At 35.8% G+C, this 18568-nt stretch overlaps 4 protein-coding genes across 7 annotated transcripts; 3 read left to right on the top strand and 1 right to left on the bottom strand.

Annotated features, from left to right (window-relative positions):
- Positions 1 to 125: 125 nt before the first annotated feature.
- Positions 126 to 7305, top strand: LOC139112038 (leucine-rich repeat protein soc-2 homolog). Of its 3 annotated transcripts, none has more exons than XM_070672815.1 (2): positions 126 to 2347; positions 3653 to 7305. In XM_070672815.1, the coding sequence occupies exons 1-2, from the start codon at positions 625 to 627 to the stop codon at positions 3733 to 3735; spliced, it is 1806 nt and encodes a 601-aa protein (XP_070528916.1). In that variant the 5' UTR covers positions 126 to 624; the 3' UTR covers positions 3736 to 7305. The 3 variants fall into 3 exon arrangements, with proteins under 3 accessions (XP_070528916.1, XP_070528917.1, XP_070528915.1); XM_070672816.1 differs by having other exon boundaries at positions 130 to 2347; positions 3666 to 7305; XM_070672814.1 differs by having other exon boundaries at positions 130 to 3854; positions 3938 to 7305.
- A 1182-nt stretch (positions 7306 to 8487) lies between these two features.
- On the top strand, positions 8488 to 10784 carry LOC139112055 (zinc finger CCHC domain-containing protein 10). The gene is made up of 3 exons (XM_070672844.1): positions 8488 to 8697; positions 8835 to 8984; positions 9151 to 10784. Exons 1-3 carry the CDS (start codon positions 8663 to 8665, stop codon positions 9392 to 9394), a joined length of 429 nt encoding a protein of 142 aa, XP_070528945.1. The 5' UTR covers positions 8488 to 8662; the 3' UTR covers positions 9395 to 10784.
- Positions 10470 to 15425, bottom strand: Mcm2 (DNA replication licensing factor Mcm2). Its single transcript, XM_070672803.1, has 15 exons — positions 15240 to 15425; positions 14940 to 15121; positions 14433 to 14596; positions 14259 to 14341; positions 14005 to 14187; positions 13582 to 13793; positions 13313 to 13505; positions 13034 to 13237; positions 12678 to 12909; positions 12339 to 12589; positions 11931 to 12095; positions 11449 to 11766; positions 11142 to 11324; positions 10897 to 11052; positions 10470 to 10621 (listed from the first exon to the last, which is right to left on the bottom strand). Exons 1-15 carry the CDS (start codon positions 15240 to 15242, stop codon positions 10493 to 10495), a joined length of 2658 nt encoding a protein of 885 aa, XP_070528904.1. The 5' UTR covers positions 15243 to 15425; the 3' UTR covers positions 10470 to 10492.
- Positions 15426 to 15786: 361 nt separating this feature from the next.
- Positions 15787 to 18490, top strand: Gk1 (Glycerol kinase 1). Of its 2 annotated transcripts, XM_070672818.1 has the most exons (10): positions 15787 to 15805; positions 16029 to 16173; positions 16261 to 16519; positions 16625 to 16848; positions 16925 to 17131; positions 17218 to 17328; positions 17462 to 17715; positions 17814 to 18019; positions 18092 to 18223; positions 18308 to 18490. In XM_070672818.1, exons 2-10 carry the CDS (start codon positions 16099 to 16101, stop codon positions 18391 to 18393), a joined length of 1554 nt encoding a protein of 517 aa, XP_070528919.1. In that variant the 5' UTR covers positions 15787 to 15805; positions 16029 to 16098; the 3' UTR covers positions 18394 to 18490. The 2 variants fall into 2 exon arrangements, with proteins under 2 accessions (XP_070528919.1, XP_070528918.1); XM_070672817.1 differs by lacking the exon at positions 15787 to 15805 and having other exon boundaries at positions 15972 to 16173.
- The last annotated feature ends 78 nt before the right edge of the window (positions 18491 to 18568 follow it).

Genomic DNA, 18568 nt, shown 5'->3' with positions numbered 1-18568 from the left:
AAGAATAATTTTCCATTTGCATCGAAAACTTGGGTGATTCTCCCTCGTAGCTCTGACTTCGATTTATTAAACAGCGAGAATGGAACGTAAATGAAAGTTTATCTGAATTTCGGTGCGAATGGAAGGGAAACGACTCTCCCAGCGAGAGAATAAAAAACAACGCTGAACAACCATGTAACTTGCGTCTGCGCCGTGTAATTCAGCTCGCGACGAAACGCGGGGTATAAAGATCACTCCGCAGCGTCCGCGCGCGGATAATGTCGATACTCAAGGATCCCCGAGTGTTCATCCTACGCGAGCGTGTGTGATCGCGCGTCGGAGGCGGCACGATGTCGCAGTGAAAGCGCGCACCCCCTTTTTTTTTTTTATCCCTCTCCTCCTCCCTCGCCCGGGATCGCGAGATCTCGTCGTCCCGAGAGGGACGTGCGTGCGTTCGTGCGTGCATGCATGCGTGCGAGCGTGCGTGCATGCATGCGTGCGTGCGCGCGCGAGCTCGATATATTTTTTTTCTCGATCCTCCTTCCTCTCACCTCCCCTACGACACATCGTCACCGCGTCTTCGCGTCGCGTTGCTCGACGGCGGCGTCGGCGGGACGCGCGGCGGGAGGAACGGACTTGTAGGTTATGAAAAAGTCGTGCAAACATTGGACGAGCGTGAGCAACATATCGACGGTGTGCCTGCCGAGGACGAGGCGTAATCGCGCGATTAGCCTTGGCGACGACAGCCTCCTGGACAACATGAAGGAGCAAGACATCCCGGAGTACCTGGAAGGCTGCGGCCTGTCGGCCTGCACCGCCAGCAGCGACATGTCCGAGGACGTGGAGTTCCAGATGATGCGCGAAAACAAAGACAAGAAGTTCTCGACGACGTCTTCCCTGGTGAGCAGTAGCAGCAGCCTGGCCGACTCCAAAAAGACCGTCACGGTTAAACATCCGGATTCGAACAAGCCAAAGCCCACGACCAAGCGCAACAAGCCGATCCAGGCGGAGCTAGACGTGACCAAGGAATTCATCCGATGCCGGGAAGACTGTGTGAAGCGACTGGACCTGAGCAAGGCGAGCATCACCAACCTCCCAAGTTCTGTGAAAGAGCTCAAGCACCTGCGGGAATTCTACCTCTACGGCAACAAGCTGGCGACCCTGCCGCCCGAGATCGGTTATCTGGCGAACCTCGAAACTCTGGCGCTGAACGAGAACTCGCTCACGAGTTTGCCTAACACCCTGGAGAACCTGACGTCGCTGAGGGTACTGGACCTCAGGCACAACAAGCTCAACGAGATCCCGGACGTGGTGTACAAGCTAACGTCGCTCACCAAGCTGTTCCTGCGCTTCAACCGCATCAGGTACGTCAGCGATAACATATGCAACCTGAGAAATCTCACCATGCTGAGTTTCCGTGAAAACAAGATCAGGGAATTACCCACGGGAATAGGTAAGCTGGTTAATCTCGTCACCTTCGACGTTTCGCACAATCACCTGGAGCATCTGCCCACCGAAATCGGAAGGTGCGTGCAGCTGTCCACTCTGGATGTGCAGCACAACGAGCTCCTTGACCTGCCGGACTCGATCGGCAATCTAGTGTCTCTAACGAGACTCGGAATACGATACAACAGGTTAACGAGCATCCCGAAGTCGTTGGCGAACTGCAAGATGATGGACGAGTTCAGCGTTGAGGGCAATCAGGTGTCGCATCTGCCAGACGGTTTGCTGGCGAGTCTATCGAGCCTCAGAACGATTACGTTATCCAGGAACATCTTTACCTCGTATCCGGCGGGCGGTCCGGCTCAGTTCGCGAACGCCTACTCCATCAACGTGGAGCACAATCAGATCGACAAGATACCCTACGGCATTTTCTCGCGATCCAAAAATCTCGCCAAGTTAAACATGAAGGAGAATCTATTGAACGCCTTACCGCTGGACATTGGCTCGTGGGTGACCATGGTTGAGCTGAACCTCGGGACGAATCAGCTGATGAAGATTCCGGACGACATACAATGCCTGCAAAGCCTGGAGATCCTGATACTCTCCAACAATCTTCTGAGACGTATCCCAACTACCATCGTGAATCTCCAAAAGCTGCGGGTGCTGGACTTGGAGGAGAACCGCATCGACTTGCTGCCGAACGAGATTGGCCTTATGACCGAGCTGCAGAAGTTGATTCTGCAATCAAACCAGATCACCGTCTTACCGCGTACTATTGGACACCTAAAGAATCTCACTTACCTCAGCGTGGGTGAGAACAACCTGAGCTACGTACCGGAGGAGGTCGGCACTCTGGAGAGCCTGGAAACACTCCACCTCAACGACAATCCGGGCCTGCACAATCTACCGTTTGAGCTGGCGTTGTGTAAGAACCTCGGTATTATGTCAATTGAGAACTGTCCGTTGTCGCATATACCAGCAGACATAGTAGCCGGTGGCCCGTCACTGGTAGTCCAATTTCTCAAGATGCAGGGTCCCTATAGACCATAATTATTTTATTAATGACACGTGTTTTACATATGGTCACGTAGATGTCGATTCTTAATAACGAAAGAGAAAGAAAAAAAAAGAGTAGAGACCCCGTTGTTAAAGAATTGTTGAATAACACGACAAATGTATTTACTCGATTCAATTTTTTATCGTAATGATCTTATTTTTAATACGGAAAGGAACGCCGTCACATATAAAAATGACACGGGTTATTTTGTTTCGAAATGTACGTAAAAATATTAAAATATATTTTTCTGACCGCAGAAAGATGAAAACCGTGAAATGTTGAATAAGAATACTTTTGACGGACAAGAGAAAAACAGAGCAACTCTTGCGCGATTCAAAGATTTAAATGTCACGATGAATAACAATTTTTAATTTTAAAAAAGTATAAATTGTGTATATATTTTATATTCGTTAAGCATGCATCTATTACTGACTCATTGCTAACAATTATTTTAATATTTGAAACATTTATATATTTTAATTGCTTGCGTTAATAAATTAATTCTTTTATTATTACGCGCACACAAAGTATTTTACGTAACTGTAATAAGAGATATTTTCACGCGTTTATTGTAATTATTTTTTAATTTTATATTCCACGTTAATTGAAAAGGCTAAACGATTTAGAAAAATTTTAATCGTTGATGAACATAAAATCACGCAATAAAATGCGTGTTTTTGCAAAATTATATAACGAACTATTCTAAAATGTTTAAATAAGAAAAAGAAACCACAAAATCTTTAACTTATTGAACGATAATTAAGAATCGGCACTATGTGGCGCTATTTGCTATATTAAAAGGTTGAAATTTCATACATAAGCCAAGAAAAAGATATTTTATTAAAATATTTTAATCGGAAATTGTAACTGTGAGAGCATACCGAAATGAAACGATACACGTAAGTGACCACATCTCATTCTTCGATATCGTGTATATGATATCAATTGTTTCTCATCCGTTTCGTCAATGTTATCTTATAAGATACAAAATAAGGATACGAACAAAGTGACGTTAAAAATGCCTCGAAGCATTTCTCTCCTCCTTCTTTATTTGCTAAAAGGAAAAAAATAAAAAAAGAATTGTTTCCAATCATTTTGTAACGTCACGTCGATCGTACTTTAAAACATATATAGATGTAAGATCTAAAAAATTCATTCTTCATAAAATTATAGCTTTATTTATCAGAAATTCCGTACCGATAATGAAGATTACCCTGACTAAGGTGAACATTTATACAAAAAAGAAGAGAAAATAACTGAACGGATCGACGCATATAAAATATGTACAAGATATCCAGAATGCGAGAATTTACTTTTATTATGCAATAACGAACAACGATAATGGATTTCTTCGAGACTCGCTGAGTAACGTAAGGTGAGCTCTAATGTGCAATTATTCCTCTACAAAGTAGCGCGAGATTTCTCACGGTAATCCGCATCTCTCTCCGTTTAAATTAGATGAATATGCTGGAAAAAAAGGGGGGGGGGGGACTGCCCGAGCGTAAAGTGCACGTTACGGTTTGCAGACTATCGGAGAAATTTTTGAAACGATAAGGCGGCGCTGAATAAAAAAGACGACGGCGGCGACAGTATCCTGTGATTGTACAAAAGACGAAGATAGCGCGAATCCTATTCTCGAGACGCGCTGCTTAGCGCGACGATTAAAGCAACGAAGCCTCTATACTGTTTCCAGAGATGTACTTTTATTAGAGATTAGAAGGATCTTGTTGCCAAGTGTCAGCGTTAGGATGAAAGCGGAATGAAGCAGTAGATACCGAGCATTTTCTTGAGATTATATTTTGCTAAGTTCCACGAGATGATCGCACTCTCATCAATTTTTTTTTTTTTTTTTTTTTTTTTTCCTCCTCCGTACCTCTTTCTCACATCGACGTTGTTCTGCTTTTGCCTTTACACAATGAAATAGTGCCAATGTAGTTATAACGGTGTATGTATCGTATGTCCGTGAATATATTTGTATGCGCGTCATATTATTAATTATAAATAAGTATTGTCGTACGTATGTCGCGTAAAAATAGACTCGCATTTAACGATGTGCCTGACAGGTCTTACGAGTCTTGGGTTCTTTTAAGATCCTTACGGCTTATCGATTACTTTATTCTCGATAGTCCTTTCACTTGTGTATATGTTGTTGAACTGTATTTCTCTATGTTAAATGGCATAGTCGTATAACACACTGTACAGAACAGCGTCATAATTTAGCGACGGCAATTAGCGAATTCCCCTTTATTACGTCGTTCTCAACGTCTTATGGCTTACTTAATGTCGACTCTTCGTTATCACACATATAACACTACGTACGCTCTTGCGTTATTTAATTAAGTTAATTTAATTAGGATTTAATTTTTTTTTTTTGGTAGGAAATAGTTTTAATTAGTATTATATACATATGTGCGAACGCGTTCTTGATTATCGCACGGAAAAAACTATCGAAAATCAAGCTGTAGTAATTATTTGTTGAGTCCGCGTCCGATCATTGTAAATCAGATTTGCACACCATGATCTCCGTTAACGCCGCGAAACGTAGGAACACGTTCACCGAGAATGATTTGCGAAGTTAGAAGCGGCTTATACGTTTTGAGCATTGTTTGCAAATGGCTAGATCGTTCAGTGGCCACCAACATATCAATTATCGCATCTAATAATCGACACTCGACGCAGTAAAACATACCCCCGTATACCGCAGTTGAGAATAAGTAATTCCGCGAAAAAGAATAGACGTCTGCCGTGTCAGAGTAATCTCTGTTGTCCGCGAATAGGCGATAGATATATATTGTAAAAAAACAAAAAAAGCAAAAACAAAAAAAAACAATTGCACCTACTATGGCTGTGTGATCAAATTTCTATTCGAGTGCTGCAATTGTCCCTATATATCAATTAATAGTCGTTATTAGGTGCCCACATTTTCTTTGCGTAAACTTTTGGCCCTTGTCCCCATTACATGAGCTAGCTACAATTAAAAGACACTCTTCTCGACGTCTACCAAAAGCTTGATAATCAATTTTTACAATTGCACATGCATTCTAATTCTCTTCAATCTTCGACGTGGCAAAATTCAATACTTAACGTTGCCACTGTAATTCATGATTCGCCGGTCGCTACGTTAAACTATTCGGCATCTGTTATCTATTATTTATTATTATGCGGGTTACAAATCGTGTGGCATAAATCTGGATTTAAAAATGAGACTTAGCAAACTCTTAGTGGACGAACAGAAGTACTCCTTCACTACGGTTCAATACGTTATAAATTTTATATAATTACGCCGTATCTATTTGTAGATTAAAATACCTGGTTTTATTCGAAAGAGTGAAATACGCACCTTGCAAAAATCGTGACGAGGTTCGTTCTTCGGCTTCTTCTTCTTTTTTTTCTTTTTTAAACTGATGATCCTCGTCGCAGAGAGATCGTCATGTAAAGCACGTTCATTTGCAAGTTTTTTCCATTAGATTGTAAACACACGTTTCGACGTGGTTTCAGACTGCAAATTAAAAAAAGTGACTAATGATGAACGGTGTTATAGACTCGTTCTCGTTTACAAAGACTACGTTATCTTGTAATCTATTATGATGACACGAGCGAGCACACGTTGCCGGGGCGGACACTGGGAAACTTAATTAGTACAACTGAAAAATGCACGTCGAGGCAAACGTCGCGAGGGCTCTCGCTAATTAATGAATATGTCAGATATTTTAAGTCTGAAAGTGAAAACTTCCTTCATTGTATTATAGGATAAAGGTTGCGATATAACGGTCGCCATAGGCTCCCACTTACGCGGACTATTAATAGCGAAATGCGTCTTATCGAAGACGTAAAACGGTTCATCGGTATTAAACAAAAGATTTTTCCTTTTTTTTTTTTTTTAAAGAATGACGTAATTCCCTCAACGTTATGTAACGTTATGTATAGAAGCGGTACGTGCTGCGTTACTTAGAGTGGAAATCTTTGAGTTTCAGCAGTACCATAGATTTGTACTACATCTGTTACTTTTAATGTATACTATATGTTATCTACTATTAAGTATATGTCACTGCTTTTGTAATTTTTTTTTGTTACGTAGCTAACTGTTAAACTCATTTATCGTTACAAAATGTTAAATAAAATGATAAAAAAAAATGTTAAACTATATCGACGTATATACTTTAAAATATCCAATTAAAGTATCTAAATTAAAGATCATAAGAGACCAATTGGAGTCTAAGCAGCATTTAAACTTGTGAAACTTTGAATTGCACTTTCGAAGATTTGATAAAAAAAAAAAAGGTCTCTGCAAAATTTATAATTATAACATTTGCACGTCCTATATGTAAAGACTATAATTTTAAAATGTACGTAATTAGATTGAGTAATGTTAACGACAAAGTATTTTTACGGCGTTATACAAACGACGCAATGTGGCGACCGTTTAATAAATTAGTTTTTAGATATTGTAATGAAAGTCTTCACATGTGGAAAATTCATCGAGCCGTTCACATGTAAGTTGCCAAGATCGTTGATACGATGCTATTCATTATGAGAAACTGTTAAACAGTTTAAAAAAAAAGATTTAAAAATTAATAAAAATTGATAAACGCAGCACATAGTCCACGTGGTTTGCAAGCATGTTTACTGTGACGCTTGCAAACGCCCAGTACACTATTCCGAGATAATTAACGCTTGTCGAATAGTCTATTGCGCAACACACGATATTGTGTTAATTGTGTACAATTCTAAGAATGTAATGTTAAATGTAATTCAGTGTACATTACGCGAGATGCTGTATAAATATTTCTAAATATGCAAATGTATTATAAAATATTTTTCCCGAAGTTTTCGCTGCAATTTTTCACCGATCTACCCCGGCGTTCGTCTAAAACATCTGCGTTGCTCTTTTAAGATACTAACATTTTAATAATAATTAATATAACTCTGTTAAGATGATATAATTGAAGTAAAAAAAGTTAATTAAAATAATATGTTAAAAAATAAATTAATAATTTACATTAAAGTGTCGCTTGGTCATCTCTACTCATCAAAATTATTATATGCTTGTTTAAATTGTTAAAAATAATTGCTCACACTCGTGGGTACTTTTGAAATCTCGCTGTGTTTCTTTAAAATGAATCATTCCCACGTAGTATGTAATTTTTGAAAATAGCCTCTTGAGCTTGCACGAAGATGAGGCATACCTAAAATTAACAAATTTTAGTATATTGTTATAATTGCAGGAAGCATCATTTATGTACTCGCTGAGTATAGCATACACATATGTACATACCTAGGTAACTCTGTAATACATCTCGCGTGTGCGATCATCAATTACAGCCTTCATAATTCCGTAAGGTGTTCTCCATCTCTTGTTTGACGTTTTCTCGATTAAGGAGAATCAATCATTTCCGCTCCGACGCCATCGATTTCGCTCTTACGATCAATCAGCTCCAGAACTACAAAAGTGATTTTAGTTTAGTGTACGAGTGCGAACGAAAATACCTTTCAGCCCTGAAATGGAACATCGGATTACTGTAAGCCAGGCCGACTTTTAAAGAATAAAGTTCTTCAAAATTTTTTTTAATATCTCTGACTTTAATTTAAATATCTTAATATTTGGCTTGTCGATTTAAAAAAAAAAATGCTTTGAAATTGATAAATTAGGTTACGATGCAAGTAAGTTTAAAGAAAGAAGCGGCCAAGGTGTGTCGTTTAAAGGTAAAGGACTTCGACCGTACTTTGCTTAATTATTAGTAATAATTACCTAACAAATTGTAGTTACATACCAAGTCTCGATATGCGATTTCGAAGTTATATTTAAGCCGACGAGTAGCTTAAAATCGAGAATTCAAATTGAATCTAAACGAACGAGACGCTCTCGTCCGCGTCCATTTCGTCGGGATTCACTCTTCGTTAGCAAAACGACCTCTCTCAGCCAATAAAATGCAAGTTTACGACCGCGGCGGTCTAACAGGCCAATAAGCGGCAGTTTCGCAACGTGCATTGAAAACCGCGTCCGCTGTGAAAAATCGTGATGTAAATAAAGTTCGAAGACTTCGAAGCTCACAGGGACCGCGAGATCTCGAACGATCCTTCGCTTGTCTTCTCCTACCAGCTGCGAGCTCCGAGATTCGAGGCCTTTTGCGGGCTCTATACACGGGCCTTACATTGGAGGTTATAAACGGAAGCGTATCGGCCATGAATTCCAACGGAATAAAGCTGTTGAAAAAGGCGTAAGTTATCTGCGACGTGTTCTCCAAGAGCTGGAGATGCAAATCCCAACCGCGATCTGAAGACGTTTATGCGCCGATGGCATTCCGGAGCAAAAACACTGCACCGCCTCCTCTCTAACTTCTCTTTTTGATTCAAGGGACCCATATCCTCACGGGGTTCGCTGCCAGAAGTGTCTGGAGATGGGGCATTGGAGCTACGAGTGTAAAAACAAGAGGAAGTACTTACATAGATCTTCTCGCACTTCGCAGCTGAAGAAGGCCCTGCAAAAGCAAGAAGAGGATGATAAGTATGTTCTTAAGTTGTATAAGAGTTAGAAGATTTCAAATAATGTTTTCCCTATAAAAGTATGCAAGTGAAACAATAAATATGATTAAGCATATACCAGTACCTGAAGCATAATTGGAATAAATGTAATGGATTCAATTAATATGAGTTTCTGAATCATGTTTCAGTCAGGAGCAGATTAAGAAAGTAAAGAAGAATCATGTCAAGAAGAAAATGAAGCTTGAGGAGTCCAGCAGCTCAAGCTCGTCGAGCTCATCAAGCAGTGAGAGCAGTGACAATTCTAGTAGTAGTGACTCTAGTAGCAGCAGTTCCTCATCAGACAGTGAATCTGACTCAAGCGACAGTGTGTCCAGCAGTAGTTCTAGCAGTAGTAGCAGTAGCAGCAGTTATGGTTCCTATAAAGACAAATAGCACAGGGTGTGAGGTGAAAGGAACTCTTTCACCTATACCTTTGACAAAGTGGCATTGTCAATTTTAGTACAATGCTACTTTGTCTTTAAGCTGAATAACTCCAGATAGAAAAGAGCAAGCTAACGCGAAGCAAAATATTTGTAACAAAATTCTTGACACCTCTTGTACAATATACATGTGTAATTTAACAAATAATTTTTACTTCAACATAGGTATAAGACATGTTTGCTTAAAATGAACATTTTGATGATTATTTTTTATTTTTTTTTTACGTTTATAATTTAATTACATTAACATAATTGCTTTCCACTTACACTAAAACTCGAATAAATTTTACTTGCAACGTCATTCTGTCCTCTTTCAAACATTTATTAAATAATAAAAGTGGTTTTTTTTTCGTGTGGGGGAAAATGTTTTTTATGGACATCCGAAAGCCGGTCCTCCGGGTGATGTGGGGCTTGCCGATAGGCGACTATACCCTGACTAAGAACATAGGGTCATGGCACCCCTAAATGTCCATGTGGAAATCTTAGAAAAACCAAGGTAAAAAATAACAAAAGTAAAACGACGCTGTAAGTAAGAATTATGAGCTTTAGTGTAAAAATAAAAAAATAAAAAATTTATTACGTTTCTGCTATACTCAGCTTTTGTATGATGTATGATGCACACATATATATCGATCTTATACAAATATATTCAAGATACTTTTTTTACTTCGCGAAAATTTACATTGCGTTAAAAATGTCTCTCATAAAGATTTTAACTTTTGATATTGAATGTAAATGTGAAAATAATTCGCTAGTTACTGTATAGAGTAATTAATATTAAATATATATATAATGCATTATTTTTATTACCGCTGTGTGCGTATAAATGCATAATAGGAACGATTAAGTTTGATTTATTAAAAATATATTTAATGCTTCGATCGCAATTGTACTTGTGCAACAGTATTCAATAATGACATTAAAAAAAAATTAATTAGCGATTCGTTCACAATGTCAATGTGTGAGTATAAAAAAAATGTTATGTGTAGAGTAAAAAAAAATATACTAATTCGTTACGTATATTTAAAATACACCATCGCTTTTCTTCGGATTAATCTTCGATATCTTCGAGCAGAGTCTGCACTATTACTTTTCTCTTTGAGTCGTAAACAAAACTGTTCATTTTGAATATGTCACTCTCGTAAAACGGATGTAAATTGTGTATATCAATTTGTTTCGCCTGCAATTATAAAATATTAATATCAGCGAGACGTTTTTATCTTTAATACAAGATATCAAAAGATAAGTAAAAGTTGTCTTATAAATATTTAAATAACATAAGATTCTTGTGTAAGCTAGTTTTAATTAGCCAAGATAAAAATAAAGATGTTTTTTAACCCAAATTCATTTTAACATAAATTAAATTAATTTATAGTACACAATTAAATTAATAGTTATATATGTAATAGGTTTCACTTCCGTGTATATAAAATTTAATGTAATTATTTGCATTACCCGTTCCAACAAATCCTTTTCTGAAATTTCAACACTAGTGATACGTCCGCCGTGCAAAGCTTTTTGAAACGCCAGAGTATCTAATGTGATCTGTCGTAATATGTAATATAAAAGTTCACTGTGATCTTTCTTGTATGTTAAATATTTCTGGAATGTCTGTAATAAGATATACAGTTTTTAGTACTGAAAGCAAAAATAAACTGAGATTGAAAAGATAAACGAATAAACGGAAGTAAAAAAAATACCTGACGCATAGATTTCATAACAGAGTACTTTTGTGTGTCGACAAAACTGTCGAGAACTATCCTAATAGCTAGATTCATGTCACTCTCTTGAACATGATCCCTTAAATGCATCTTGGCACTAGCCTCTGCCATACGAATAATGCTTTCTATGTGGCGCACAGTGATCGGCAAACTCCCAGTTGCCTAAAACGTTAACAATGAAATAAAACGACACTGCAATGTATCGAAATATTTTTTACCTTTAATCGTGCTTAACATTAGTTTATTAATCTTTTTTTAAGAATTTTTTAGAGTTTTATTAACTCACCAAGCTTTCCTGTCTCAATTGACTGTACAATTTCGCCACTTTGTCCTGATCAATACTGGTCAGTTTTGGATGCACATTTTGTTTAGCGTAAACAATATATTTTTTTAAAAGATCTTGTGGAATGCACAAACTTTGTGTGGTAGGATCCAATACTAGTGCTTGCGTCCTTTCCGTTCTCTCTGAGCTATCCATTGGATGATGCTTAATATGTGAATTTACAACAAACTTTGCCAAATGACGATCTTGCATAGGATCGACTTCATCTTTGACTATGCACAGTACGTCAAATCGAGAAACAATCGGCTCTGATAAATCCACCTATTCAATTAAGTATTTTAAATACACAATATTAAATATTTAATACATAATTTTATAATACTATAATTATTATATTTTTAAAATTATACACTTTTTACTTCTTATAATTCTAGTTACGAAATACGATACATAAATGTAAAATAAAAAATTTTAAAGGTACGTACATTTTCCGCAAAGGTCATACTAGGATCGTATCGACCACCGATAGGATTAGACGCGGCTATCACGGCACATCTGGCGTGAAGAGATGTAACGATACCGGCCTTCGAAATAGAAATACTTTGCTGCTCCATAGCTTCGTGAATAGACGTTCTGTCCTGATCATTCATCTAAAAATGCAAAAATAAAATAAAAATTACATTATAACATAAATTAAACAAACGTGTATATATAATTATGTATAAGTAATCTTTAAATATTAAAAAAAAATAAAGACCAAGATAGCAAATTATTCTCTTTCACTTCCTTATCTTTCTAACAATAATTATTGATAATATAAAAATATCATGTTTATATACATATGATACTGACACATATATTACTAATGATATAAATTTTGTAAGTTATCATACTTTATCGAATTCATCGATAAGACATATTCCATGATCGGCAAGAACCAAAGCTCCAGCTTCTAAGGTCCACTCTCTGCTAATGGGCGATCTCCTAACATAAGCGGTTAAACCGACGGCCGAAGCGCCTTGACCTGTGGTGAATATAACTCTCGGTGCTATTTTCTCCACGTACTTTAAAAATTGTGACTTAGCAGTGCCGGGATCTCCACACAACAAAACGTTTATATCACCGCGAACTTTGTGCTTGTTACCTGCACATTGTAATATTATGCAAATAATAGACAAGATAATATGTAGGTAGATTAACTAAATTTGAAGCAGTTTTGTAGAAATAATTACCAGGGTTTTTTGGCTCGCCACCGAATATCGCCAGCGCTAAGGCTCTCTTAATATTTTCGTGACCATAAATCGAAGGTGCAATACTTGCAACAATGCGATCCGCGATGCGCTGATCCTTACTCAAAGCGAGTATACTCGAGATATCCTCTTCCGTCAGCGAGTCCACAATTTCTTTTGAATCCTTGACAAATAAGTGATTAGCTAATAAAACAGTAGAAAACACCGGAAAGCCCTGTAACATAGAAAAAAACGAAGATAAAATTTTATCTCTAGAAAAAATCTACTGTCACAAAACGTATTGCAAGACAAAAATATATTTCGATATCACATAATAATTTTAATAAATAAAATTTTACCTGTTCAGTATTTAATGAACCGTCGTAATTATTAGTATAAATAGCTGTAACGTCTATCTCATCCCCTGGCTTACAACGATCGCAGAGATCAGATAGTAAGATGCAATCTTTGCTGCGAGGTATTCTGCCAGCGGGTATTCTACCCGGCGATTCTTGTATCGTTATTTTTTGGTAATTTCGATATATTGTTTGCTCCATATTAATCTGAAACATATATTCAATTACATGAAGAAATACAATAATTTTTAAGTAAATGGACATAGCAAATCTTCGACTTACAGTGAATGGACCAATACTTTGACACTCGGGACAAGAGCCTGGTTTAACTTCTGTATTTTGAGATTGAACAAATGGTCCGAGAATGTAGTTACATTTCGTACAATCATATTTCACCACCGATAATTGCGGTAGAACTCCTGTAGTGGCCGTTACAACTCCAAGAGTTCGAACTAATTGATTCAAGTGTAGTTTCCTTATATAGCAAAGTAAAAATAATATAATTTAATACATATATAAATTGAATTATGTCATATTAAGTATATCCTTACCTGAACGTGCGTAATTCTTCGATCAATGGCAGTTCCGATATTCTGACGTGAATTTCGGACGTAACTCTCTCGTAACTGGGAAAAATTGTAAGCACTAATTCCTTTGCCACTCCATCAAATATCTCAAACATTTGGAATGGCGCTTCTGGTAAAAAATAGGCCAAAACATGTTCCTTACTAGCAAGAATGGGAAATTCCACTATGAAACTGGACTGTTAAAATAATCATAAAAAAAAAATAAAAAACTAATATAAAATAATAAAAATTTCTTATTAAAAAAAACTTTTTAATGTACAAATATAAAATAATTTTAAAGTATTATATAAAATTAGATAAACCAAGAAAAAGTAAAGTATAGAAAAATCTTTTCTTTTTTTTTTAAATTAAACTTATTAGAATTATGTACGAAAGTCGATATAGTACCTGATTACTTTCGCACATACGTCGAATACGCTCTTTGTACATGTACTGTCCTTTAGAATTTGTGTGAGTGCGAAGAAAGCTTTTAAAACGATTTGAAATTTCTGTTCTTGGTCCTAACATCATTACCCATTCCTTTATTGAGTATCCCTTGGTATCTTCTAAATTTTCAATCGATTCTACCATCTAAAAAATTTAATACAGTTTGTATTTAAATTGCAAAAAATTTTTATATGAAATAATTAAAAGATCCTTACTTCTACATCTTCTATTACACCAGTAGCAGCTTTTTCAGCCATACGACGTTTGCGTGCTTGCACATCTTCCTCGTCGGTTTCATCTAAATTAAAAATTGAAGTTCTCTAAATATTTGAATCAATTTAATTGCATAAACTATTATTTTTACGTATATTATTAAACACTAAAATTACCATAAAGAAGATCACGATCATCCCTTATAATGCCAGCTGCGCGATCTCTTTTTCGCATTTCTGTTTCAGCAGCAATACGTTCAGTCTGACTCAACTCTGAATATTCTTCGTCATCTAATACATTAGGATCATATCTGTCCAAGGCTGACATAGGCCGATAATCTCTGTTATAATATAAAAGTTAATTTTTTTCAAGTACTTCTCTCACACTAAATTAAAAAAATTAAAAATTAATATAATTAAAAAAATTAAAAATTAAAATAATTACAAATTAAAATAATTATAAAAATTAAAAATAAAAAAAATTAAAATTAAAATAAATAAAAATTTAAATAATTAAAAAAATAAAAAATTTGTTTAATTAAAAGATTTTAAAAATAATTGAAATTAAATGCATTACTCTAATAAATGTTTTTTAAACAATTGCTTTGTTACATATCAAATGTTAACACACATTTTATAGACATTTAACATTATTACAATAGATAACAAATGTAATATTCTTACGCCTCCATATTATCACCAAACAATTCTTCCCCCTCCTCTTCTTCCTCATTGTTAGCATTGTTTTCACCATCAAGTAAATCAGATTCATCTTCAAATGGCTCATCAATGTCAGGTGCAGGGGAGGTTAATTGGCTCATTGCATCAATGTGTCGTTCGGAGTGTATAGGTGAACTTGGTTGACTCTTAAATAAATATAAAAGTTATTATACATATATATCTTACATGCATTCATATTGTTATGATATTTCATTTCAGTATGTAACATGTGCTATCACTAATTAGTAATCTTTAAAAATTTACCATTTTGCCGTTTAGTATGTGCTATCGTCACAAATAAACTCTTCTTCCGTATAATTATAATGTATCTTCCACAGTTATAAATATTTTCTTCGTAACAAAACTCAGGAGCAAATCGCCAAATAAGCTATCGAAACAGAGAGCAACTGAGAGTATCGAGACAGAACATTTGGCGGGAACTCTGTGTCACAGAACATGGATAATAAAGAAAGATAAGGCCCGATCTACTGGGTGTAGTAAGCCATAAGTTTAAGAAACTGACCAATTATATCAAAATTCCAAGAGAATAATCTAGTATGATTGACTGATCTCTTATGCTGGACGCACACCAGGGCGATTTACTTCGCGAGCGACACAGCAAAGATTCATACCTTTTATAACAGATTTCAACTTACTCGGGAAATAAGCAGTAACGAAAATTTAATCACATTTTTTGTTCAAATTTATATTTATACGTACATACATATTTAATTATTATAACATTAAAATTAATTTCTATTATCGTCATAGATTTTTTTTACTGAATACGTGTGCATGAATAAAATATTGCGTTATGCAACAGAGCAAAGGTTAGATGTTTGCCTTTATATAGCAGAGAGCCCAACTGGGAATCGCGGCTTTTACGCGTACAAATGCAGAGGCTCGTCCGTGTGAAGTCAAACGCTTCGGTTACCGTCTGATAAAGGAAAAGGCCAGAGCGCCTGGCTTCACACGGACGAGCCTCTGCATTTGTACGCGTAAAAGCCGCGATTCCCAGTTGAGGCTCTCTGCTGCATAGTCTGTATACCGTAGATACCGTCTGTATTTCGTGGAAAGTAATGTGAATGTGATTTTCTAAATATCTAAACTCTACAAACCCAATATGCCTGAAAATGTAACGAAAACCGGACCTTTAATAGGTGCTATTGATGAGGGAACGAGTAGTGCTAGATTTTTGGTAAGATATATTAAAAAAAAAAGATTAAATTCTTTGTACAGCAAACAGATCTCATATTTCATGAATTATTAAATTTATTTTTTGTAGGTATTTGACGTTTTACATCGAAAAGTGGTTACTTCTCATCAGATTGAAATCAAACAAAAATATCCTCAAGAAGGATGGGTGGAACAAGACCCAAAAGAGATATTACAAGCTGTCTTAACATGCATAGATGAGACAATAAAAAAGATGAAAACTCTTAACTTATCAGCCTCGGATATCAAAGCTATTGGAATTACTAATCAAAGGGAAACAACACTTGTATGGGATAAGGAAACTGGAGAGCCTTTACATAATGCAATTGGTAAATAATAAAATTAATATATCAAGTTTTGATTTTTTTTAACTTGAGTAACAAATCTTTATATTTATCATGATTTAATATTACCTAAAATTTATTACTTTGCAGTATGGCATGATATGAGAACAACTACCACTCTAGAAAATGTATTGAATTGTATCCCTAACAAAACCAGAAATAAGAATTACTTGAAACCTCTATGTGGTTTACCATTGTCTCCCTATTTTAGTGCTCTTAAGATATGCTGGTTGATAGATAATATTCCACGAGTGAAACAAGCAATAGATGCCCAGAAATGTGCTTTTGGAACAGTTGATACATGGCTTATTTGGGTAAACATTTATAATATTTATAAAAATTATATTAAAAAATTTTTTTAATTTTTTAATTAAATGTTTGTTAATTTAGAATCTTACAAGAGGCCAATTACATATTACGGATGTGTCAAACGCATCGCGTACAATGTTGATGAATATTGATACTCTGAAGTGGGATCCTGTGTTATGCCGCTTTTTCAACATTCCGCAACACATTCTTCCCGAAATACGATCCAGTGCAGAGATTTATGGCTCTGTTTCAAATCCTGAAATTCTTAAGGACATACCTATAGCAGGCGTGAGTATATATTTAAAATTTATGTTAATTATTTATAGAAAAAATCTTTTTTATACTAATCTATGTAAACGTTTTATTTTTTGCAGTGTGTAGGTGATCAGCAAGGAGCTCTTCTTGGTCAGTTATGCTTGAAACCTGGTCAAGCAAAAGCTACATATGGCACAGGATGCTTTTTGCTTTGCAATACAGGAAATACAGTATGTATAACAACTATGTGATGATACATTTAAGGTAAAAAATATACTAATACTGATGCAAAACAAAACATTTGCATATTATTTTATGTTAAAAGTGATAAGGTATACCATATAACAAATTAATGCTTTACAGAAAGTCGATTCAACACAAGGATTAATAACCACGGTCGCTTATAAAATCGCACGATCTTCACCTGTTTACGCATTAGAGGGTTCTGTCGCTGTTGCTGGAGCTGCATTATCTTGGTTGCGAGATAATTTGCAGCTTCTCAGTAATATCACACAGACACAAGATTTGGCAGAACGTGTAAGATGCTCCGGCGACGTGTATTTTGTACCGGCATTTTCGGGACTATACGCACCTTATTGGCAACAAGATGCCCGCGGGTATTGACCTTTAGCACTTTTTTTTTACTGTATAATATTAATGTAAAATTATCGAACTTTTCTAATTGAGCATTTTTATATTACTTACATTTTAACAGAGTAATTTGTGGTATTACCGAAGACACGCAACAGTATCACATAATACGAGCAGCATTGGAAGCAGTTTGCTTTCAAACAAGAGATATATTAGAAGCAATGGTAAAAGATTCAGGAACAAAGTTAACGTCTCTGCAGGTGGACGGCGGTATGACTGTAAACGATTTGTTAATGCAATTACAGGCAGATTTAACTGGAATAACTGTTAGTAAGTAAATAATGTATCAATACAAAACTTGACTTTATTAAATTATTTTCTTAATTATATTTATTGCAATAGTGAGACCAAATATGGTTGAAACAACGGCATTAGGTGCCGCAATTCTAGCTGGCATTGGGGCAAGTTTAATTGATATAAACGAAGTAGATGCATCTCAAATAAAAAAATTTTTACCCGAAATTAATGAAGATGGTAAATATCGTATTACATATGTGAATAAAATTAAGTTTAAAAAAAAAATGTTATGATATCGTACAAATTTTGTCTTGATTTTAGAGAGAGATCTTCGATATTCCAAATGGAAAATGGCTGTTGAAAGATCTATGAAATGGGATTGTTCTACAACTATGATAGATAATTAAAATCATATGCACGTGTATATTTTTGTACTAGATACGGAACGGATATAATACGGGATAACGGATCTAATATGGGAAAATATAAAAGTTATAGCATCTATGATACATTTTAAAGTTTTTATGGCACAAAATTTAATCAAATGTACCTTGATTTTTCACTCTCTTTTCCCGCATCCAT

The sequence above is a fragment of the Cardiocondyla obscurior genome, linkage group LG26, assembly GCF_019399895.1.
Source record: "Cardiocondyla obscurior isolate alpha-2009 linkage group LG26, Cobs3.1, whole genome shotgun sequence".
Classification (NCBI taxonomy): domain Eukaryota; kingdom Metazoa; phylum Arthropoda; class Insecta; order Hymenoptera; family Formicidae; genus Cardiocondyla; species Cardiocondyla obscurior.
This window is presented reverse-complemented; position numbering and strand designations above follow the sequence as displayed.